Source organism: Scardinius erythrophthalmus (assembly GCF_964197995.2).
Source record: "Scardinius erythrophthalmus genome assembly, chromosome: 6".
Lineage (NCBI taxonomy): Eukaryota > Metazoa > Chordata > Actinopteri > Cypriniformes > Leuciscidae > Scardinius > Scardinius erythrophthalmus.
The window spans coordinates 29,208,060-29,234,092 of record NC_138226.1 but is presented as its reverse complement, the minus strand read 5'-3'; the positions used below and the strand labels follow the sequence as shown (position 1 = coordinate 29,234,092).

The 26,033-nt window shown below is 36.6% G+C and overlaps 3 protein-coding genes across 3 annotated transcripts; 2 read left to right on the top strand and 1 right to left on the bottom strand.

Annotated features, from left to right (window-relative positions):
- The first annotated feature begins 8,934 nt into the window (after nt 1-8,934).
- On the top strand, nt 8,935-12,727 carry LOC308692474 (uncharacterized protein). The gene is made up of 5 exons (XM_081368519.1): nt 8,935-9,196; nt 9,737-9,802; nt 10,183-10,485; nt 10,747-11,022; nt 12,442-12,727. Exons 1-5 carry the CDS (start codon nt 9,127-9,129, stop codon nt 12,510-12,512), a joined length of 786 nt encoding a protein of 261 aa, XP_081224645.1. The 5' UTR covers nt 8,935-9,126; the 3' UTR covers nt 12,513-12,727.
- Nucleotides 12,728-15,808: 3,081 nt separating this feature from the next.
- Nucleotides 15,809-18,245, top strand: ing1 (inhibitor of growth family, member 1). Its single transcript, XM_081368518.1, has 2 exons — nt 15,809-16,148; nt 17,131-18,245. Exons 1-2 carry the CDS (start codon nt 16,007-16,009, stop codon nt 17,916-17,918), a joined length of 930 nt encoding a protein of 309 aa, XP_081224644.1. The 5' UTR covers nt 15,809-16,006; the 3' UTR covers nt 17,919-18,245.
- A 503-nt stretch (nt 18,246-18,748) lies between these two features.
- On the bottom strand, nt 18,749-25,895 carry ube2al (ubiquitin conjugating enzyme E2 A, like). The gene is made up of 6 exons (XM_081368020.1): nt 25,524-25,895; nt 25,036-25,116; nt 23,073-23,098; nt 22,861-22,950; nt 20,483-20,571; nt 18,749-19,883 (listed from the first exon to the last, which is right to left on the bottom strand). Exons 1-6 carry the CDS (start codon nt 25,565-25,567, stop codon nt 19,755-19,757), a joined length of 459 nt encoding a protein of 152 aa, XP_081224146.1. The 5' UTR covers nt 25,568-25,895; the 3' UTR covers nt 18,749-19,754.
- Nucleotides 25,896-26,033: the final 138 nt, after the last annotated feature.

Here is a 26,033-nt window from a genome sequence, read left to right as displayed (position 1 = left end):
TGAATAACTAAATCAATCTAAGACAATAAGTCAATCATTTCCATTTGTTCATTAGATCAACGTAGTTAGCATCGCGGCTAAAACCTTCATACCAGATACTGTGTGTGCAATAAACGAGTGGTAAACACTGTAAAAACGTAGTAATGTATAATAAATTTAGTTTATATATGTGTGTGTTTAAATATATAGTGAGTAGACTCTGTATTTATATTTATTTGGCGAGTTTACAAACCTTGTAATGGAGAGCCGAATAAACGGCGGAAGCTTTGATGAGAGGAGCCGTTACTTTCTGATGACGATCAGCTGAGCTTTGTTGCGCGCGAGCAGCGCGAGCATCACTGAAGCGACGACAGCAGAGGAATAGCAGCAGTTTCGTGACAGAATAATACTTTTCTCCTCCTGCTTCTTCTTCTTCATAATATTATTATTATTTAGTGTTGTTGTTTAAGGTTTAAATGACTTTATAAAATAGGCCTATACTAAATATATGTAAGCTACCCAAGTGAAAAAGACTATAGTTACTGTTAAATGTATTAAAAATGCATTAAAGTATATTTGTATTGTAGGTCTACTAAAAACACACTCAAGTACATTTTTAATACATTTAATAGTACATCTTTTTCACCTGGGTATGTATACTGAATCAAACTTGCCTATAATAATAATAATAATAATAATAATAAAAATGCATTAAAGTAGGCTATATTTGTATTGTAGGTCTACTAAAAACACACTCAAGTACATTTTTAATACATTTAATAGTACGTCTTTTTCACCTGGGTATGTATACTGAATCAAACTTAAGTAGCCTATAATAATAATAATAATAATAATAGGATAATAATAATAATAATAGAATAATAATCTAATTCGGGCCTCACTGAACCATTGGGGTCCTCCAGATGCTGGCTTTAATATAAGAGATCTTCCAGGAACCACTTAAATGTTAAAAGATCTTCCAATAACCCTTTTATCACATTTAAGTTCCTCTATTTTCCCCCAAAGCACTTCGAGGTCTCATGGTAATGAAAAGGTGACTCCAGAACCTCTGAAGTAAATACAAAGTGCTTAAAGGATCCCATAAGTTCCAGCAAGAACCTCAAAGATTGTCAATGCTCCTCCAGTAACCCTACTATAGGAGAAAGAGCTCTGAGGCACCAAAATTACATTTTGAAGTTCCTTGAGTATCCAACAGGATACTTGAGGCTCCTTTAGTTTTTACAGTGTAGGGTCAAATCAGACTGCCATTTTGAATGATCCATGGTAATTTTTTCCCTTGTTTTTTCTCAATACTCCCACGCAGTTACCAATGTAGCCAGAGATACTTTTCTCTGTGCATGACATGACAGAAATGGGCAAATGACATATCTATGCAGATATCCCACAAAATCTGTCCTGACAGCTCTAAAAAATAAATCATTATTATAATTTATGAGAGTGTATATGGGTAAAGATCTCATTTTATTTCAAAAAAAGTTATAGTAGTTATATGGTACATACAAACATATACACATACACTCTATAGTGCTGGTGATGAGGACTATATGAGATCCAGGTGTGCATAGTTAGGTGCCGAGGAGGATGATGGGAAATGTTGTATGTGACAAAATCAAAGTAATGTTGTGATTCACCTCGTGGCTGGTTATTATTACACCATTAAACTATTAAACGTTTCAAAAATCCCTATGGCAAAAAATGTATGGGAAAAATACTTTTGGAAACAAGGTTGCTAAAAAGTGGGCAGACACTGTTATACAACTGTTGTTACCATCATTTAATAGAGGCAAAAAAATATTCAATTGTGTATTACACCTAATAAAATGCTTATATGTATTAGTTTATTATCATCAGAATAAACAATTTTTCAGCCATCAAGCTCATCCACATCAATCAGAATTTAGTTTCAGAACTTTCTGTTTATTTAAAACAAAAAAGCATTCAGTGATATATTCAAATCAACCGGTTATCATACAATACTGTCTCTCTTACCCCCCACACATGCAAAAACAAACACAGGAACATGCAAATTACATTTACTGTGGGCAGAACATCGTCTCTATCCAAAACGCTATTTCATTCGCACGCTCTCCTCCTCTCACAAGCACACAGATCCAGCAATGCTGTGAAAAGCATTGGACTTGACGGTTTTCCTGGTTCTCTCTCCCCTGGGCAGATTGAATCTTCACAGTGAAGGCTGGTATAAATATTTAACCTGCCTCCTGATGGGGTCACCCTGTCCGGAGCTGCTGGGTTTTCACACAAGCCCACATGGTTTGTGTCTCTCTCTCTCACACACACACACACGCACGCACGCACACAAAACTAGGACAAGGACCCGACAACAACCTCAGAGACCTCACACGACAAATGAACACATGAGCGAGCTGATATATTGACCTCACACCCTCATCTCTCAAAGCATCTGGACGCTCACAGTGCGGTCACAGCGGGCTGCCCCATCTGATTTCATCCCCATTGGCTACAACTCTCTCACACACTGTGACATTTACGCAAGACAGATGAAACACACGCACATGCACAGGACCCAGCAGGGAGGCTTATCATGTGCGAAACGAACCAGTAAGTGACACCATGACGGCACAAGGCCTTTTTATTTGTACACACACCCGAGCGTCACAACCCTATAAGCCATGAATGAAGCATGAAAATAATGAGGTTTTTGTTAGACCTTCCATGTACCTCACTAACCTGACAATTACTGTCTCATCATAAGTCATGAATCACTGTTCCAAGGCATAATCCGAACCCTTACCCCAAATCTACTCTTAGTCTAATTATAACCTTATCCCTAGTCTTGACCCTCAAACAGGCCTTTAAAGGGCTCTCACAAAGTCAGGACCAGCCAAAATATCCTTACTTTACTCTCTTTGTCCATGTACACTGAAAACCTATGAATGGTTTAGTATCACATTATATGTCATTTTAATGTAAAATACTGGCTGAAAATACAAATCTGCATTTATTTTGTAAAAACTATGAATTACTATCTAAATTCCAGTGAAAAGCAGTAAAGTAAGTCTCAGAAGTTCTCAGTTTTAACTCTAGTTTTGTTTATTCTTATTTTTGTTATCAGTAATGTACATTAGGGTGTTTTGTGTTACATTTTGTACTATGTAATAAATGTATATTATATATATTTTTTTGTGTCGTATGTTACCCTGATGATGTTTTGTCTTTGCGTCTACGTCCCTGTGTGAGTATTTGGAAATGTGTGGCCCGTCTTTCTACCCTACGGTCTGTATTATGGTGGTTATCAGTACATTTTAAGGTAAAACAAAAAACAAACAAATAGATTTCTGAACTGAACTGAACTGAGGTAGTTCAGTTAGGCTAGATTTTTAATATTATATCTCTTAAAAAATACACGGTTATAAGTTATCAAACGTACAGGCCAAATATGCCATCCCTGCAATACAGGAAACATTGACCTCATTTTTTTATGGTGAATTTCTGGCAACCACTGCTGCTGTTTTTTGTACTATACATTTTTTACAGGATATTATATTTATAACAGGCTAACTCTAACCCTACCTGTTTATGCATTTTTGGAATAAAAACCCTTATTATCCTGCAATTTTTATGTAATTATTTACACCATCAATGGAAGAATTAATCTGCAGCAGTCGCTACAAATGGTACAACGGTCACACATGGTAAAAGTCGGTGCCCTCCAAAAATTCTGAGTTTACAAGTTGTAATAATAAGTACTACGAGGGCGTGAACGCTTTTTACGTCGGGATCTCGTAATTGCGGTAAGTCCAACATGGACGTGAATGCACCTTTAATGTGGAAAAACTTGTAGGTTGTAGAAAGTTTAATAATCTAAATTGATAATTTAATTAATTTAGTTATTGCATTAGGTATAATGAACTAGCAACATTTATTAATACATTAATACAAGTTGTAAGCATCATGGCTGGACTGGCCATTGGGCATACCGGGCATTTTCTTGGTGGGCGACGTGCTTTTTGGGCTGATACATCGCATACTCATACATACTTTTTATTATTATTATTATTTTTTTTTTTAACGGCCCATAAAATTTGTTCATCGGCGGCCCATTCGTTTTGTTTTGTTTTGCTTAATTGGCGGCGCTGGGTTTGTGCCGGTGTAATGCATTGGTCAAAAAAAGTCAGTGTTAGTTTTTTTTTTCTGACAGACCAGCCCATGAAACACGTAGATCAGCGGCCCATTGGCTCTTTTCTTGATTGACACTGGGCTGGCCCAATCACAACTTTAAATGAGTGAGCGAGCGTGCAGCAGTGTCAGTGTGTATCTGTCAAAATAAAACCAGGCCCTTAAAGCAGACACTGTAAACTGTGTCAAAATATATGTTTTCTGACCTTGATCAGCTCCTGTGATGATGATGATAGTGAGGAAGATCAGGAGAGAGATGAGAGAGTGTAGAGCCTGCGGTAAGCAGAACTACTTTCAAAATGTCATGAGTGTAGGAACCCATAACCCAGTTACAGATTATTTCCACATCTGCATAGTTGACGATTACCACAATTCACTAGAAATTTAATGAGAGGCGTTTGTAAACCATGTTTTCCGCCAAAATAAAAGCTTGATGCAGTTTGCGTCAAAATAAAAGATCATGTGTTTATCTCTTTCAAGTATAGAAATTGGTACAAAACTAATTATGAAAGTTTGCTTTATTTTTTAGTGCATTTGTTTTACAAAATATGGCTATTACTGTCACTGTCAGTTTTAACAAAAATCCTGTAAGAAACACTTGTATTGCTATGCCAGAGCCACTTAAAGCTTGTTTCAGGATTCATCACTGTGGAGTATAGATCAACTGTATTAATAAATGTCAAATTTTTACTTATTTCATCTGTTAACTCTCACTCGTTCCTATACTCACTAATTACATGGCATTAGTGGTTTTAATGAATAGGAGTTGATATGCATATAATTAAGGGTGTGCAAAGATGGGTGGTGTTTATGATCATATAGTGGGCCGGTCTGGGCCAAAATGCCCGGGCCGATTTTTTGTCCCAGTCCAGCCCTGGTATGCATTAACATTTGATAATAATATTAATGAATGGATGAACAATAGTATATTTATAAATTACCGTTAATATTTATTAAATGCAAAATGCTGTAAACGTATTATTGCTAGTTCATGATACCTAATGCGTTAACTAATTGAACTTATCTGTTAAGTGTGTGTATGAATCTTTTTGTCAAATGACGACATCACTAAATATTCCCAAAGAAGGGTTGTCACATTTATCTCACTGTAGGGTGCAGATTTGCCAGCAAACTAGTGAAGTACACACACAGAGACACACACACACATTCAAAACATAATTAACTGATGAAAGGTCAAATCTCAGTTCCACACATACTTTTCAAACCCGACTGGAAGCTGAACACCTTGAGTTCTATTTTAACCTCTAAAGACGTGGAGACATATAGACCAGCGTCTGCATTATTGTCACAACTCTGCGTCATCGCCTTTCATCATCCCTGCGCGCACAGACCTGACTCATGGATCACAAAAAAAAAATTCGCATTGAGGCTAGACACACACTTAGCTCTGCTCTTTATTTTGAACAGACATTAGGAGGTGAACCATCACCACTCTGTGTCAAGGCATTTGTATTGATTGCTCTGTTGTGTCACCGTAGGACTGGGTCATTTCTGACGCACCTGCAATGACGCCCCCCACCCCCATGGTCAGTCTGACCGACCTAGACAAACAGAGACAGGGTAGGAGGGAGTGCTAAAAACAGTTCGAGGTTTACCAACTGATAGCGTACGAAGCTACATTCCTCTGGTTGAGATAACAGCAGAGCTCTGGAAAGCAGACTGGGATCAGAGCCAAGCAGACGGGAACAGGAAATATATTGCAATCAGAAAGTATTCACACTGAATACTATTTTATGTTGCAGCCTTATGCTAAAATGCTTGAGAGTGCTGAGAAAGAGGTTCAAAGACAGATGTTGTCACGGTCTTGTGACCAAAGATAGCCGGTGATAATCTCGCAGTGTGTGTGCTGCTACGATTTACCGACTAGCCAATAAAAATGTAACATGAAATGGCGTATTGATCAACGCTACATGGCACTGAAACTTAAAACTACCTCAAGCTCCATTTGCAAAATTTGCATGCCAAGCTGGCCTCTTTTCCCTAGCCATGACCACATCCATATTCTCCTCTTACGTTTCCTCCGCTTTTTTTCAGCACATATAAAAATGAATCTTGCTCTATTTGTTTACCACTAGCGATTTATTCTTCTAGACTAACTTGAGTTGTACAATGAAGTTGTATCATCATACAGTCTACATATATGTCATACCCAAGTTTATTAGATCCATTTCGTACAGTGTGTGTTTTATAATGATCTTATAGGATTGCTGAAATCGAACAGTCTTTAGCAGACATTAAAAAAAGCAATAATTAAAAAAAATCTCTTATGAGTAGGTAAGTAGCTGTTGCCACTGTTGTTTTGACCTGTTGAAAATAATGTTAAAATTTGCCAATGCTGACATTAGACAATGGAGGAAATTATAACTTGCCAATAATATTTATAGGCAAACAGACCAAAGCAGTACATGGTTTAGAGATTGTTACCAACATAAACATTGTTTTGTGAACCTAAAGTCAATGCACAGCAAATGTGATCATATGCAAATTATGTTGATTCGTGTTTCATAATGGTTACTTTCACTTTCCCTTTTTTTGCTAGTAAACTCATTTTGTTTTGAGATTCAGTTGCTTCAATCAAATCTGTCCAGATAGCTCTAAAATCTAAATAATTATTAGGCTTCCCATAGTGGTTTTACATAGGGAAGGCAAAAACAGGGTTTGGAAGATTGTTTTATGATGCACTTGATGTGCCTTTTTAAATCATGTCCAATCAAGTGAATTTGCAGAAGGACACCAATCAAAGTGTAAAATATCTTAAAGGCCCCCTGAAATCTTTTAGTACGAACATGTTAGGCTTAAGGTTATTAATAAGCTGGTGTGTTCCAAAACAATGACAAAATTTGCATTTAGGAGATTTAAGCATTCAAAACTTACAGTCTCTCACTTCCACTAAAATGGATCACGGATTTTTATGACATCACTGCGGACTTCACATCTTCTGTCCAATCAAATGCTCTCTAGAATCTAAAGCATCCCACCCCCTATGCTATGAATACCACCTGGCCAAAGCGACCGTTGACAGGTCGCGGAGCCATAAGGGTTTTTGCCAGGGTTGATATTGTCCCCATCACTTTTTGAAATAACTCGCGGCACGGATGTACCTAATACAGATAAATAAAACATCTCCAGTTAACTAGCAGGGTATTAATTTCGTTCGTTTGTCGAATAAAAGGCGTTCTAGCGCTGAAATGTGTTGTTTTTTAAAGGGATAGTTCACTTTGAAATTAAATTTTGGTATGTTTTAGCTTACCTCAAGGGCATCCAAGATGTAGGTGTCTTTTTTTCCGCAGTAGTTTAAATTTTGATATTTTTAGGTCAAACCGTTCTTGTCTGTCAGTCATATAATGCAGGTCTATGGTCACTGTCTCAAAGAGCATGCACAGAGTCCAAATTAAAACAATTCCCCATCGTCCAAATTAGCTAAACAATTCCCCATCGTAAGTACACATTGATGGCCTAAGACACGAAACGAGCGGTTTGGACTCTGTGCATGCTCTTTGAGACCGTGACCACAGACCTGCATTATATGACTGACAGACAAGAACGGTTTGACCTAAAAATATCAAAATTTAAACTACTGCGGAAAAAAAGACACCTACATCTTGGATGCCCTTGAGGTAAGCTAAAACATACCATAAATTAATTTCAAAGTGAACTATCCCTTTAAATCAAGCTGCTGAGCACTCGTGGCTATCAGTGGCGCGGATACAGTGTCTTCACTCGGATGTGCGATTCAATCTATCACCATTGTGGAGACTCTCTATATCACAAAACAAACTGCACACAAACGTGTCCCTGCTTGATATACAACCACTGATAAACAAATTTGGTTTCGATGAGGAAAAAAAAAACCACAAGAGTGCGGATTAGAACCCGGAACCTCTGACGCACTTGGCAACAGTTCTGCCACTAGACCATGAAAGTACACAAGCTATATTCGCGGATCTATGGATTTATTCATGTGAAAATTATCGGCACTAACAATATATATTAGTAGATCTCATTATATGACAAATTAAACCCAATGTACTATTGAAATTAATTTCTGGACATCGTAATGTTATTTTTTCCACAAAAAATTATTGTACACATACTGTACATAATATCTTAGCATTGTATAGCAACCTCCTCCCCCCACACCTGTCTCACCTACTTTTTAAAACAAAATTTTGCCACTGGGTGGAGATGTGTGTTCGGTTGCTCGAGTTTTGTTCCGTTTTCCAACTGTACGTTGGTTAGGAATAAAATGGCTAGACTTTATTTACACATCTACTATTGAATCCAACGTATCTTCAGCGCTCGGATTCGCTTCCATGGTGCTGTCAAGTACGACTTGCAGTCTGTGAGGTAAACTAAATGCTATTGGCTATTTGAAAAGGGGGAGGAGCCATTCAATGTGTCCCGCCTTAGCTTCCTGTTTCAGTGGAAATTACGTCAACGCATCAAAGATGCATGTTTCAAGGCACTTCAGTGGGCCTTTAAAGATGGGACGCAAATGAGGTACATTTTTAGTGCCATTGCAAAGATTGATAAAATTTGCAAAGTTATCGTACGTTTGGTGTTTTCTTTTCATTATGGATAAAATGATGTGAAAAAAGGTAATTAAAAGTATTCAAGCAATGTTCAAGTCTGAAACTGCACTGTAAATTGATCAAAAGAGCATTTTCATCTTTCTTTCATCTTCTCGGTCACTATACTCTCATTGTTCTGCCAGCTAGAAGACAACAAAATTAACACATCACACACTGCTAATCTGCACTTTGAAGATGCTCTCACATGACTGCCGTGGTTAACAAGACAGGATATGAGAGAAGATTATGAAATGATAATTAAAAACAGTGTACAATAGCTTCACCGCTGAAGGAAACAAAAAGAGGAGAACTCAGACAAGGGAAAGAGCACATTCAAAGGTGAGTGAAAAGGGAGTCTGACCAGAGATTTGAAGCGATGGCGAACAGCTGGATAATAACAGTGGTCTTCCTCCTAAGCATCTTTGGACCAGGAAGCCACACACGAGGTGAGTTTAAATTTGTAATATGGTTACAATTACATACAATAAATGGTTCAGCCTTCGTATTATAACATAAAATGTTTGCAGATGCCACTTATATTTTACTGATATTTTATGGAATGAGATTCACACATTTCTATGTGTGGCTAAAGTGCCCAAACACTGTTTGTTTCATGGTGAAAATCATGGCCTTGTTTAAATCTGTCACAAAAACAGTGTCAAATAAATTGTTGTGGATAAATTTTGTGGATAAAAGAGTGTAACGGACAGTAACTGTTGATCAGGGAAAATCTGCTTTATATTCCACTTTCTTTGATTTAATGGAGCTCAAAATGGTTGTGCAGAAGAATGAGGAATCTGTTATTTCATGTGCATGTGATGGATTTGTGTTTGAAATATGACAAATGTATGTAATAAAAGTTTCTTCTTAACCTTTAACATCCCACATTTAAATTTGTGTAACAGGAATACTTACTTGAGTGAATGATTCTGTTTCCAGCGCTCACATTAACCGGTTACTAACATGCTGTGCACTAACTGTCCTAGGAGAACAAGACTTATCAAAACAGAATCAGCAGAATCAAGATGCTGTGATTGAAAAAAAACTGACAGGTCAGACAATATACACTTTTATTTATTTAAAGCTGTATTGTCCATGAATGGATACAAGTTAGAAAATAAAAGGAAAAACCAAAAACAGAATGGTCAGTGAAGGGAGGAGATTGGCCTCGCAAAAAACATTTAAAACCAGTCTGGCTTGGCAGGGAAATATAGGTTTTGTGTTAAAAAAAAAAAAAAAAAAAAGGCAAAATACATTGTAATACCCATTTTTTTATATTTGAAATATATTTTAATAATTTACCTCAACGTGTCAAAAGCAGATCACATTTATTTATATATTTATTTATTTTAGTTTGATTAAACAAACAATTTACTTTAGTCCAATATTTAATCTAATTTAAATACAATTTATAGTATTTTCTTTCTTTCAGATTTCAAAGAGCAGATCTTTATGGAGGGCAGCGATGTGACTTTATGGTGCGCCAGTAATGTCACTGATGTCAACTGGAATGAATTCATTTATATTGTGTGGAACATCAGCATGCGGGGCAGAAAATGTTATCTTTGTTTGTCACCCAAACTGGACGACACTTGTAATGATGGAAAGAGGCTGTACAACACTTCAAATGGAGTTTCATTATTCATTCCCAAGATTTCAATGGAAGATGAAGGATTTTACTCTTGTGATTTATCAATGAAAGGAGAAAGCAGAGCTATAAATGTCTCTGTAAGCGGTGAGTTCAATTTCAAATTATTGTAACACTATTGTAAAAACTTGTGGGTGTAATTCCACTAACTGATCACTAACAACTGATGTTATTAACTTTCATTCAGTGATAGACTACATCTCTCTGTTTCCTCATCATGAACCAGTGAAGAATTCAATTTGTTGTAGAAAAAAAAAAAAAGTATTTAGAGTTAGCAATGAAGACAACAATATATAATGATGATATCATAACGATATTCAAATTAAATTAAAGTTCTATGTTTTAAAGTGACCCGGCTGCAAACTTATCTGGACAGAGAAAATGGTCAGAGGATTGCTGTCTGTAAGGCCACATATAAAAAGACGGCACCCACTCTTCACTGGGAACCTGCTTTGAACTTTTCCTTCAAAAACACTTCTGGCAAGAAGGCTGACACATATTATATTGAGAATCGAGTAAATCTTCCTGATGATGTGACCATCAGTGACCTCAGCTGTGTGGCCTCGTACCCCTCTGTGTCCGGCTCTCTGCAACAGAAGAGCACACTGCATATCATAACACCAGGTGAACACACTTTATTTGAAAAGGAATTTACAATCGTTCTGCTACAAGCACATTTACAGTGCATGTAGAAAGTATTCACACCACTTAATACTGTTATCATTTTGTTATGTTGCAGCCTTATGTTAAAATGCTTTTTTTTTTTATCACAATCTACACTCCAAGCCCCATAATTACAAAGCAAAAACGATCCTCGGACCGTCGGTAGACAGACATTTTCAGTTCTTGCTTTGCCAATATGAAGTGTGGAGTGTAGATTGTTGTAGAAAATAATTTTAATTGAAAATATTTAGCATAAGGCAGCAACATAAAATGTCTGCATACTTTCTAAATGCACTGTAGCACTATCTAGGGTTACTGCATTAAAGCTTAAGGTCTCCAGGCTGATTAGCCGCCAGTGAGAGGAAACCACTGAATGACAGGAGAGGGAATGAATGTCCTTATCAAGCAGTGGCACTGGGCAGCTCCAAGACCATAAAAAGTCAAAATCATGTTGATTAACTGCTTGTCACCATAAGTGGAGACAGCGCTCTAACGGCTTCTCATTCTTCGTCTCTGGTTTCACTGTATACACGGGCTCTCACACACACATACAATATACACACCCCGCGTAACAGCATGCCAGGATATTCTTCATCTAAAGTTTATCAACAAGAGTGAATCTGAATAAGGAACTGTATGGCTGTATCACTGACAAATGTCTGATCACATGGTGCGTACAAGTAGTCACTGTTTCTCTACACTGTAAAAAATTTGCTGTAGTTTTGCAGCTGTTTGCCAGTAACTTACTGTAGATTTAAATTTATGTTATTTACCGGCAACAGTTTGTTCAAAGTTAAATGAACATTAAACATTAACAAGTCTTTGTCTTTAAAGAATAAAATTATAAAATAACAATCTAATGCAAAGCATTCTGGGAACCAGAAATCTTCATCAACCTTTTTCTGTTTTTTTCCTTCAGATTTTGGTTCCCAGAATGCTTTGCATGAGGATGTTATTTTAGTTTTATTCTGTAAAGATAAAGATTTGTTAATGTTTAATGTTCATTTAATTTTGAACAAATTGTTGCCAGTAAATAACATCAATTTAAATCTACAGTAAGTTACTGACAAGTAGCTGCCAGTAATACTGTATTTTCTACAGATTTTTCTAACAGTGTATGCAATCTAGTTACATAAATAGTCTGAATGCTTATGTGTTGTACATTGACTAGTAGGAACATGTGGAGAGGGAGAGCCTCTTCATGTTTGTCGGCCATGTCTGCTATGGCAAACAAGGATACATTCAAGAGTTACATAAGTGTGACTGCACAGTTATTCACCCATTAATTAATTGGTTAATAGAAATCTTAAGTTTTGTACAGGGAGTTTTTCCACATCTAAATTGTGTTCTCTTTTTCCAACAACTTCTGGGGTCGTACAGGAATACAATTTTGTCTAAGAATGAAGGAAGAAACACCAACAAAAGGAGAGATGAAGAAACACGGAGGATAAACAGGAAGTGGGTGGCAAAAGCAGACACGATAAGAAAGTGAATTGGAGGGAGGTGTTTATCTGAGACCCGCTGACTTTACATTTTAATATAAAGCATCTGAAAAAGTACAGCGGAAGCACCAAAGAGGGCATTAAAAAATGTCATTTATGGTCTTAGTTTTTATGTTTATTTTTGTCTTGAATAAAGATGCAATTAAATTGTTATTTGGCCTTTGAGTCAACAGTATTTATTAGTAATATAGTCCAACATTTTGCTTGTGCTGTCATTCTGCAATATAAATGCCATGCCATTTGATATTTTGTTATATAATGTCAAGACATGTAAGTGTAGTTTAAGAGTCCAAATGCTTTTGGGTCAATTGTAAAGCTAGCAGTAATTTGAAGTCTCACAAATGTCCACAAATCCTTTTTTAAAGAAATTAAAGTAACTGAGATGCATAAAACACAATGTTCCACAAAAAGAAAGAAAGAAAAAAAGGAAATCTGGGTCTCCTATTTCCCTTTATTTATGGTAATCTGAAGTGATTTAATTATTTACACTTAAGCAATAAATTCCAGAGCCATTATGTCTGCGTGTTTGAGAGAGAGAGAGAGAGAGAGAGAGAGAGAGAGAGAGAGAGAGAGAGAGAGAGAGAGAGAGAGAGAGAGAGAGAGAGAGAGAGAGAGAGAGAGAGAGAGAGAGAGAGAGAGAGAGAGAGAGAGAGAGAGAGAGAGAGAGAGTGTTTGGAGAGGAGTTAGGCTCAGCACCATCGGCACTTATTTGACTTGTATTGATGAACTTATTGATGAAGTCATTCACCGTTCCTAACCTTTCTAACCACCACCCATTACCAAATACCTGAAAACCAATTCAGATGACTCTAAACCATGAGCCTAATTACATATTACCCAACAGAACTGAACTGACTGTGGAATTATACTTAAAGTGAGCTACAGGTAACTGTAATCTAAGACATTGTGACTCTATGAAGGGCCATGAGATTAATCAAAGACAAGCCTAGGTTTGTTTATACTGAAAGGGCCTGAACAATGAGTTTACGTCATGGGAAATCTGGAGTCGTTAATTCTCGGCAGCTTCCTCAAGAAAATAAATAGACAGGAGCAAACATTCTGAAATCCTTTTACAGCATGTTATATGGTAAATATTAAGATTTAACAAAGATATTACAAATAATTAAGATTAAGAGCTTGCACAATAAGATAAAGTACTGAACTATAATAAGTGGGGAATTTATTCAATTGAAATGCAGCAAAGTTGTGAATTGACTATATGTATCAGGAAATGTATGCTGATTCGTGGGATCTGATCATAAAAACTAAATCTAAGAATACTAATGAAATTGTAAGAGCATTAATTAAAAAGTGAAAAGTATGACTATTCATAAAAAACAACAACAAAATATTACCATCAGAGAGTCTGTAAATCCACGCAAAAAAACAAACGTGGTTACAAAGACATACGGCCTTGCCTGAGACTTCCGCAGAAGATCTATGCACATTAGACCACTTCTACTGATTGCTATCACCATGTGAATAGTGAGAGTTTCAACCAGTATAACAAAAAATGTTTATTAAAAAAACCTTACCTTACCCTACTTTTAACTGGGGTTGGAATCCATGTATTTTACCTTAAAGACCTAAAAACTAATTAATTTATACTTTTTTTGTCACCCTGTTGACAACACATTTCAAAACATTTCCCCTGATTTTACCGCACCGCCATCTAAATGAGGGAAAAGCCTTCAAAAGAATGTGTTCTTTATATGTAGGTGTTTAAATGGTCATTATCCCTAGCTTGCGAGCGTCTTCTCAACACCCTGATTCTTGACATTAAGTTAATGTGGAAAGTAACCTAATTTGGTCCAAACTCTGAATCCTCCATTGACACTGAAATGCGTAAGAGGTGATTTTTTTACAACACCACTCGGGTCAGAGTCTGTAAGACTAGAAGACAGCTGTGCTGGCCTCTGGAGAACTTTATACACATTTTCCCCTCTCACCATGACATTTCAGTCATCTGACATTCTTACCGCTAATAATACAGATGTACAAAGACCTACTCTTACAGTTTTTAAAGGTCATTCTCACCACGGTAAAAAATGTAGGATAACTGTTTTGGATTTCTCTTCAGGGTTGTAACGGAAACAAGGATACGCTCAAGAGAAAATAATATCTAGATGATGTTCCAGTAAACAACAGAGTTGAGGACAAACAACATTTCAGAGTCTCATTGCCTTAACATAAGTGACCCCTGCAGGGCATTCATGGTGTTATAAGAATGCAACTACCCTTTTAACCTTTCAGCACAAGATTTAAATGATCCAAGTATCTAAAGAATATTTAGAAAGGACAAAATTCAAGATGTCTGAGTGAGATATTAAAATAATGCATGAAAAACTACAGGCATTCACAGGTGTTTAGATTGACTGACAGTACTCTGAATGTAATAGGCTATTCTGTAATGATATTACATATCTTACAAACTTGATAATGAAGCTAAAATATCAGAATAACAAGAAGGGAGAAACACACACACATGTTGGTATATGTGGTTTACAAGGACTCTCAATAAGCCGAATGGATTTTATACACATACTATATTTTCTACACTAACCCAAACCCTACCCATCACAGTAAACTTTATAGTTTAAGAGACACTTAATACTAATGCAGTTATTTTCAAATAAAGGTTGGATAAAAGCACTTAATTAATGACATTTTCCCATTTTCTGTGACCTAATCAAGTGAGAACTATTTACGGTTAATTGTTAACAAATATGATCTAACTCTTTACACATGAGCTAGGCCTAATTAAACAATAATAATAATTTGGTTATTTACAATGACAATGAAGTCCTCAGTATTTGTGTACTATAATAGCTTATTAATATATTAACAATGTAGAGACTTCAATATATTAACTATGAATTAACTATTAACTAATAATTTGCAAGTAATTTATTACTGTATACTTACAGTATTACTGATTTTCTTTTTATTTTAATTCACGTTTTTATTTATTCATTTGTACATTTGTTGTAAATCTTTTTTTTTTTTTTTTTTTCTCTAGACTTTTTTACAGTTCCCAGTTCAAAATCAAACTCAACTAAAACCAAGCCTAAAACTAATATAGACATGTCGGTCACTCATCTAACATTACCGTTGCGTCGAAGTCTTGATATTAAACGCCACCAAGCGTCGTCACGCGCAACTACCGTTATTCTGCGTTAAAGGTTTTGCTCATGAATATTAATTAGACTCCATGCCTAGACACCCCTTTGGAAGGTTACGGAGTAACGTCAGCGTAAGGTAATTTATATTCATGATCTCAGTCTCCGCCATAGAAGCGTCACTGGTCCTGCACAAATCAATACAACACGTATATGAGTAACTTTTCTCAGCTTCCCAGACTTTTGATTCTTAAGACTAGGATAAAATAATTATTAAAAACGTATTTCTATTGCTCTACCAACCTCTTAAATGCGTGTGAAAAGATGCTGAACCCTTCTTCAAACGGCGAGTCGTCTCATGTTGTGGTGAAATATGTTGAGGAGTATCTGGAGCTGGTCGAGTCTTTGCCGCTGGACCTACAGAGATGTGTGTCCCTCATGAAGGAAATAGACGCCAGATATCAAGGTGAGACTATACACTCGCACTCGTGTAAGAAGAAAATACTGCATTGTTTGAGCAACGGGTGTTAGATGTCACACTTACTAGCTGGCTAGCAGCTAACTGTTAGCACGTGAAACTCGCAGTTTCCCCCCCCCCTGATTGAGAGGTTAAATCTACAAAGTTGGTTAAATATGTATGGTTAATGTATTTGTCATTTATAACTCAATTTTGTTGCGACTTCTATGAAATCGCTACCTATCCTGTTCGGATGCAGTGTGAAGTCGAGGGGTCTGGCAGATTCAAGAGCGCCACTAAACTTCCTGTCTAAATTTAGGTAGCTTGAAATCACAGTTGTGTGCTAGTGTTGCGTAAATACTATATAGTCTTTGAAATATCATAAAGACTGCACATATACGCATGAATGGTCAGCGGCTGTGTCAACCGAATGTAAAATGTCGACGCTACAGGGGGGGGGGGGTTGCACTGGTCAATTTGAATATTTTGGGCTACATTTCAATGTTTATTTTACTACACTTAATTTATTTGCATCTGTTAATTTCAATTACAATACAAATTGTTAAAGGCCGTTTTCTAAAAATGCCGAACTTCACAGTTTTATTCCTATTTATATTATGTTTTTATAGAGGGCTTTGCTCATTTATTATTTATATAACATTTTATTCCTAAACCATGATGGCAAAGATACTAAATAAATTAAATCCCTCCTGTTAACAATCTTTGTATCTATATGTCAAAAAAAAAAAAAAAAAAAAAAACACGGTTAACCTGACTTTAAAGAAAGCTCAGATGCCAAATGAGTGCATATTTAATTAAATAACTCTGCATTTGCCTGGCAATTACTCATTACGCTCTCAATCAAGTTATAATCTTTTCTCCTGGTTAAATAAAGGTTAAAAAAAAGTGCATAGATTGACATACAGTATCAGTAAACATTGTGCCAGTATTATATTTTTTTTACACGGATCCTTGGTTATTTCTCTTGCAGAGATCCTCAATGAATTGGACGAGGCTTATGAAAAGCACAGACATGAATCAGACCCTGTGCAGAGGCGGCGTCTCCTTCACTGCATCCAGCGCTCTTTGATCCGCACAGAAGAACTCGGTGACGAAAAGATCCAGATCGCAGGCCAAATGGTGGAAATGGTGGAGAATCGCAGCCGGCAGCTTGAGTGGCAGGGTGAGATTTTCCAGGCCTCCCAGGACTCTCCGGAGAGCACCGTGTCGGTGGGCAGCACCCCCAGTGCCGTAGCAACCGTTACTATGACACCACTTTCTGCTGCGATGCTGTCGGCCAGTAAGCCGTCTGTGGACCGGAGACGAGACGAGACCCCGACTTCAGTTGACAAATCCGGCGGAAAGCGTTCACGCAGGCAGAAAAACGGTTCCGAGAACCGGGAAAACTCCAGTTACACCATGGAGCAAAGCGAGGAGGTTGCTTCAGGCACGCCGAAAGAGAAGAAGGCCAAGACGTCATCCACGTCTTCGAAGAAGAAGAAGAGGTCCAAAAGCAAGCAGGACAGGGAGCCGTCGCCGACAGACCTGCCGATCGATCCCAATGAACCCACTTACTGCCTGTGCGAGCAAGTGTCTTTTGGAGAGATGATAGGGTGTGATAATGAAGAATGCACTATTGAATGGTTTCACTTCTCATGCGTTGGCCTGTACCACAAGCCCAAAGGAAAATGGTACTGTCCGAAGTGCAGAGGAGACAACGAGAAGACAATGGACAAAGCGTTAGAAAGGTCGAAAAAAGACCGATCGTACAACAGGTAGTGACACGTGAACCTGGTTGCCATGTGATGTTTTTCTATTCAGGAGTTTAGTACCCAGTTTTGAGATGTTACAAACTAGAGTTGGTCAACAGTTAGTAAATGTATATCTTTTAGGGATATATTTGAGATGGGGTTCACTTGTCAGTTACTTAGTTATCAACGTTATACAGTATTGGAAGTATCCTCTTCATCCAGCCACACGTATAGTGCATTTTTGTAAAAATCATTTTCAACTATCGGTTTTGTATTTATGCTTTGCATAACTGTACATATGTTCATTAAAAAAATAATAAACCATGCTTCTAGTAGTGTTGTTTTATGGCTTATTAAAAAAAAAAAAGTAAACATTTAGACGGGGCCTTAAAGTACATTGCAAATGAGGGCCAAAAAATGTGTCTTTAGCTCTTCTGTGTTGCATGATCCACTTTGCATTATCTCGGTTTCTTACAGTCTATGGTTTCAACTAATTTGAATCTAAAATTGTCTGTTATTAAATGAAAAGATGAAAGACTTTTTAGTAAATAGAAAAGACTACAGCTATTTTGACAGACTAAAGTACAATAACTAACGACAATGATGATATAGTTCCAAAAATCTTTCTAAATATGAAAGAATAGCACAGTCCTCAGCACAACTATAATCGCCACAGAGAAACTATCACTTTCAGATTTTTTTTCTCCTTTTGATGAATGTTAAAGGCTTAGAACAAACAAAATAATGTCGTCTGCTGGTGTAAACACTAATAAAGTTATTGTAAAGTTATCTTTTGTAGTCAGCATTCTCGGTGTGAACACTGAACAGGCCTTGAGAAATTATGCATTACTCACAAAGGTAGTTTCACCTTTTATTTAAGTAGCCTATTTACAAGTGCTGGAAAATGAGACTGCCAACCAGTGCAAAATCTGTACACAAAACTTTGTATATACAAGAGATTAGTAGAGGAAAGGACACACTCGGCCATTCATGCATGTAACAGGGAATACATCTGCAGAGATTAAGGGCTTGGAAAAAGACCTGAAGACATTATTTGACTTGATTGATTGGACTTGTGTGATGCAAGCCGTGAACAGTAAATAACTGCAGTTAACCTATATCTCAATAGTATTTTAAAGGATATTCGTGACATTTTTGAGTAATTCCAGCAAAATCTCTTTTTTCAACTAGTAAATATATATTTTATACTCCACACATATTGCCATTTTCTGTCAACATATTTTGACCATTTATATAAACCCTCACATCTGTCTACCAACATCATATGTGTTTTCAGTGCGTACTAGAGATTCTTACCACTCCTGTGGTAACATGCCAACCCACCTCTGGCAGAGCCAAGAAGAGTCGTGACTAAATCAGCATAACCAATCCAGAAAGAAATGGAAGCAAAACAGAAATTAAAAGGACACTTTTAACGGCATGATATTAAAATTGACAATGAAGCACCAAGAACATTTTCATCAACACTACTATGACTTAGATTTATGTGTATCCAGATTAGAACGCCTTGATTGAATCATCCATAATGTGTTTTTCTTTAGAGATGCAAATGCATTTTGCAAAAATGGACAATTACTGCATGTTTCATGCCGGATGCAAAATTAGTCGAGCCTTATACACCAGGGGTGAATTACACCCCTTTCGGTGATCCTAATGTGGGCTGAAAATCAGTCCAGGCCAAAATGTGGGAGAGAAATAAAACGAAACAAAAGAAAAATCACAATCTTGCATGAGTAAAGTGCATAAAAACTTAAAAACGGAGATTAGAAAAACTATCCTCCAACAACAGAGCCAAACAAAAGGAAAACAAAGTTTCAGTGAGAACATGGGTTTGTGAATGTGGTCAACTGTCCCTCCAGCTCTGCTCTACAATCGCTGACACCCGTTTCTCATATTCTCGTTTATTTTCTTGATACAGTTGTGCTGCCTGGCTGTTGGCGGGGCTGTTGGGATTGGGCTCATCTAGAAGCGACTGTAAAGAAAGAGAAATCAAGTTTTAGGCCTCAAAGGTATAACCTTTTCACATACTGTGATGACACGTTTCCAGTTATCAACATCCCAAGTCTAGTAAAGCTTTTTATATTTTCACTAAAACATTTTTTTATACAGATGTATAACTATATATTGTTTAAAATAATAAATGAAAAATAAATAAATAAATAAATAAACGCTTTTAAAGGGTGTTTCTAATAGAACTAATAGAAGGAGTGACAGCAAATTTGACATCTTTCTCTCTTCTGACCAACATAATCAATCTCTATATTTTTTTACTCTTTTGGAAAGTCGTGGAAACTATCACAGATTTTTTGGAGCAAATGGAAATACAAAAATTATATTTGCAGTCATCTCCCGTTCCCCGCTATAGAAGTTTACCCAACTGTGAAAATGTGAAAAGGGTCCATTGGAAATTTAAAGTTGCAATTGCAAGCAAAACTTCACTCTCTAAACCACAAATCAAAACTAGCAAACTAATTAGACAATTCTCAGATTTAATAATGCCCAAATGCAACAGAAAGCTGTTTTTTTTTTTTTTTTTTTTTTTTTTTTATAAAAGGAAGTTAATTAACACACCTGAATTGATGTCAGAATAGAAGAAACATCGTAAGTTGGACTCCAACGATTCTGAAGAATATCTAGGCAGATACTGCCATCGGCATACACTGAGAAAGACAGCAAGAGAAAGGTTAGAGCAACATATTCCCTACATTCACAGTCAATAAATAAATAAAGTAGAAAATTCATGCATGAACTTTTTTTTTTAAAAATGCTTCCAAAACATATTAACAACACTTCCTAATACTGTACAGAAAATATGACCGCAGTAACTGATAATGGCTTTGAAAATATTGAAAGTGTAAATACTAGGGCTGGGTATTGACAAATTTCACAATTCAGTTCAGTGTCACTTCACAAGCTTGCAATTTGATTCCGATTCAATTAGAATCAATATTGATTATTGTCAAATTTTCTCAAGAAAAAAAAAAAACCTCAACTAATGCTGTGTGAACTATACGGTGAGTCAGTTGGTACAAAATACAGTAGGCATGTCAGTAAGTTGTACTGTATCTTTTAACATACCTTCTGATGTCCATATATGTTTATTTTGCGCTGTAACTAGTAGTAAAGAGGAAGAGATGATCAGTTCACTGCTGCTTCAGCGATCCGTCACGCCACATTAAAGAGCGCCAAAACGGTATTAATTAGGGCTGCCCCTGACTAAAGATTTTTCTAGTCTACTATTAGTTGTACAATTAAGCCATTAATCGACTAATCACTCATTTATATTAATTAAGGCCCACTGACTGAAATATTTTCACAGCATTATTTAATGTGTTGACGTATTCTCCACTAAAACAGGAAGACAGGGCGGGACATATCGTACAGCTCCTCCCCTTTTTAAAAACAGCCAATACGCTGATTTCACGCAGCCACCATTTTGAAATCGAAAGTGAGGCTCCGGTGGGAAGAACCCCGGAAGTAAAGATAAACAACAATGCCTTGGACTACCAACCTGAAGCTGCTGCTGCCGCGATTTACACTATTGGATGTTAATATCCAATATAGGATATGTATATAGGCTAGTTCATTCCTGCTTCTTTTTTTACTTTCTGAACTATATATAAAAAAAAAATATTTTATTTATAAATGAATTTCACTGTATATAGTCTGAAGTATGAAAGAAATGTATGTACAGTTTTAGAATTGACAACATCATTAAACACAACAATACGCCATCGCATTCACGACTCTCCTGTGATTAAAGGCGACACTTCTGGTTTTCTTCCCACCGGAGCCTCGCTTTCGATTTCAAAATAACGGCTGCGTGAAATCAGCGTATAGCGTTTCATTTATATCACAGCTCGGCCAGAGCCGTTGAGCTCAGTAAAGCCGCATTTGACAGCCACTGTCTAATAGATTCCCCTTTTAGATTTAATATGAAACTGTTACTAAAGCAAAACAGTGAACATGCTGAGGATGTGTAGTTTGTGTTGGTGAATGGCACCAGTTTTTTTTCCTCTTTTACTCGTCAGTGCTGTTTGAAATGCTGAATCTGTCTAACCGTTTCTCCTCCTAATCTCCTCCATATCGCTTAAATGGGACGTTTTGTGGTCTGCGCAGACTCACGCATGAGATCCGCTCTGTGCTTTTGAGTCTCTGAACTGAAGCAGTGTGCGTGCTGTGGAGGATCACGTGACCCTAACGTGAAACCAGACTTCATTTGCCCCAATGGAAATCATATTTACACTGTCTGAATCGTTTCCTGTCCCCTATATAGTGCACTATGTGGCATTCACCATGTAGAAAACAGTAATTGTGAGAACAAGTGACTAATTTCAGCTTATAGATATTAGTAAGGCTAACATATTCCCTATAACATAAAAAATTACAAATAAAAATATATTTAAAAACAAAACAAATTTTGATTTCATGGAGACTTCAAATATATACTGAGAGGGGGATAAACCATAATGAGCTATATTCTATATATTATATAGCCTATTCCGTGCTGAAGCGCCTATACACTGGGTTTCGGTTCATTTCAATTTGAAATCTGAGACGTTGTTTCATATAGACTTGTGATTTAAGAATCCATATCGGTTCATAAAAACGAGAATAGATTAAAATAGTGAAATCGATACTTTTTTTACCCAGCCCTAGTAAATACAGTCATAAATGTATATTATTGACCAAGAAATGCATATGCATTAATACACTTATTAAATATTTTTGTTGAATTGGTTTATTAATAAAATAATTTATCAAAACATTTTATTATTATATATGTTATGTGCAGAACTTTGTAAATGAGGGACTAAATAAAACCTACAGGAGCAGATTCTGTTGATTCTGGGAATGTACTTAATCTCGAGTAGACTTTAGAGAGCGCTGGGGCTTAGATTGTCTTTGACAAGGCTTCTAATTTGAGACAAACGGGAAGCACCACTCACCATTAGGATGAAACATCTTTGAGACAAACCGCACAGTTGGGGGCTTGTTTGGATATTCCTCTGTGAACTCAACTGTGAGTTTGAAGGTACCTTGTGTGCAGAGCAGAAACAATATTGTATCTTTAATCAGTGAAAGACAAATACAGCTAATTGTCTTTATACATGCAATTGACCACACGTGATTGTGTCCAGGTCAGCAGACAGACACTTACCATCTTCAAAAGGTGTTCCCTCTGGACTGCATGTAAAAAAAAATGAAACACAATAATCAGGTCAAAGGCAGGAGGAAACTGACATGAAACATCTGTGTCGCTAAAAGTACAGCATGTTGACCACGATATCAAATAACAACAATGCACACATGAACCAGATTTACTCTTGTCAAGCCCTCAAACTCAAAGGAGTAATATGCACACAATAAAATATTGTAGAAAAAAAGACAACAATAATAAAAAAAAGTGTTTATTTTCACGAACTAATTTTCAAAAGTTTGGGGTCGGTAAGATTTTTTTCTCTTACGCTCACTAAGGCTCCATATTATTTGATTAAAAAAAAAATACAATAAAGACAGTAATATTGTAAATACTACAATTTATGCAACTGTTTGCTGCTTTGATATATTTTTAAATAATTAAAAATCATTCTAACATGCTGATTAGGGATGTCAACGCTTAATCGACGATCGATTAATTGTCGACAATACTCCGCGCCGGAGTTATGTTTGGGACCATTTTACACCTTCATCATGACTATAAGTTTGCGTGTGTATTCGCAGCCTTTTGTTTTGTGCAAATGTAAGTTGTAATACTGTTTATTTTGTGTATGCCTATCTATATCTGATTTATCTCACATTGGATGCGTTTGGTTAAGAATTAACTCTGTAGTAAAGCGTCAGCTTCAGCGCGTGCAGCTCAAACGGCAGTGCACGACTAATAATGACTATTGGGACTGTAATATTACATAACATTATAAAGAGAACAATACTGTAATAAAACGTGAATTATTTGGGTTTAGTTGCCGTGTCGCGTTGCTCCAGGAAGAGCGCGTCCACAACACGAGTAGTTCTGAATGAATGGCACATAACTTAGTTCAAGTTCACAGTTTGTGCATTGAATTTGAGTCATTTTGTGCAGATATAATTTGTAATATTATGTTTATTTTGAATATATCTGATTAATCTCATATAGGATGCGTTTCTTTTAGATAAATAATGTGCTAGCAAAGTGCTCCAGTTTAACGGTAGCAGATTCATTCAGTGCGTGCAGTTGTTCCAGGAAGAGCGCGTCCACAACAGTCACACATTCTAAGCGCATACGAGGCGGCGTTGGTGACACGTTGTATTAGTAGTTAATTATATTTGATTATTAAATAATTAATTTAATTATCAAACATTTTACAATCCTACTAGCCCTTTATTTATATTTAAAACCATTCTCATTGATTTGGTGAGGAACATAGCGTTTTGAGCAGCATTTGCAGATGCTGTTGGCCATAGCCACTGCAGTAGACGCATATCGCAGTATTACGGCTAACGATTAATCGATTAATTGATCGTTAATTTAAATGACGATCGATCATGGGAATTTGTGAAAATTGACATCCCTAATGCTGATATTTCTCAGTATTATCAATGTTGAAAACAGTTGTGCTGATTCAGATTTTGCAGAATTCTGTGTTGCATTTTTTTCCCCAGGATTCTTTTAGGCCAACAGACACTTCGTCAGGTCAGTGTGTGACACCTGTAGGAGCTTGTTTTTGCCAATTGCACATGCTGAATTAGCATGTCTGAGAAGGGATGTGCAGTAAGTAATCTGGTGACTGTCTGCATCAGTCGGTCCAGTCTGAATTGACCTTTTGATGAATAGGAAGTTCAAAATAACAATTTCTTTAACAGAAATCTTTTTTTTTAACATTATAAATATCTTAATGTCCACTTTTGATCAATTCATCTAGTCTTTCCTAAATGAAAGTATTCCTTCTTTCAAAAAAACATTCTCACTGACCCCAAGCTTTATTTAACAGGGAGTTGATCCATTTTTTAACATAACATTTAACTTACAGGCCTGAAAATTAAGGCCATTTTAAAATTCTCTCATATTCTCCATGATCGTGGGAAGCCTTTTAGCCTGTTTGGCTCAGCCTCCACTCGATCAGCTTGATTTGCTCTCTTCTTACCCGAATATAACTGCATTCCACACCATGATGTTGTTCTCGGATGGAGCTCCACTAACGCCGGCTGGCGGATCCTCCTGGAGCCTGTGCGGAACCAACATAGATTTCAGTGCCTCAATCACGTTAATTTATTAAAAACGTGTGATATTACATGACAAAGTGAGGCTTGTTTACTTTATAAACATTACTAGTTTAAAAATATTACTAGTCTAAAAAATATAATCACATTCAGACAAGTCAAGCTTGAATAACTTCTCTAACCGGCTTACACTAGCTAGCTAATAAAGCTAAGATAAACGTGGAGTTTCTGTGAACCCTCACAATGTAAACAGGCAATGTGATACTACCGACAGACTCACATCAATAAGAACAACATTAAATGTCGTGTTTTTAATCGTTTATTTTACGTTTAATAATCGCCTACCGAGCGTTATGAAGCTAACTAGCTAGCCAGCTAATCCAAACAGATTTATCATTTCACAGCTACTCACCGCTTAAAATCTCGCATGAGTCGCCTTCTAGCTGGAGTAGACATCTTTAACTACACTAAAAGCGTCAGGGATTATTTTTAGAGCCCTACTAACAAATCCTAAAGTTACAGTTTATATGTCACAACAACAGTGATGATTAATATTCCTCTCTGAGTACAAGACGTCTTTTCACGAGACACGATTATACCACCTGTTCAACACAGGGGGGTATTTGCGACTGAAAATATAGAATCATCATACAGTATGTATGTTAATCAATTTTGTGTTTTGTTTTTAGAGACGCAATGATTGAAATATCACTAATAGTTTGAAGTATTTATGGGTTAAGAGAAGCAATAAGATAATCTGCCTGAAATGTTCATCTCAGACTACGTAAATGGCAGAGTTCCCCCTATTTTTCTAATAGTTGGTACGGTCTTAGTCGGAGGAACAGCCTCGATGACGTTTCCGTAGGAGGAATGAGGTCAATGTCCTCCTAGCGGTTAAGGGCGGGAAATGCAACATACGACG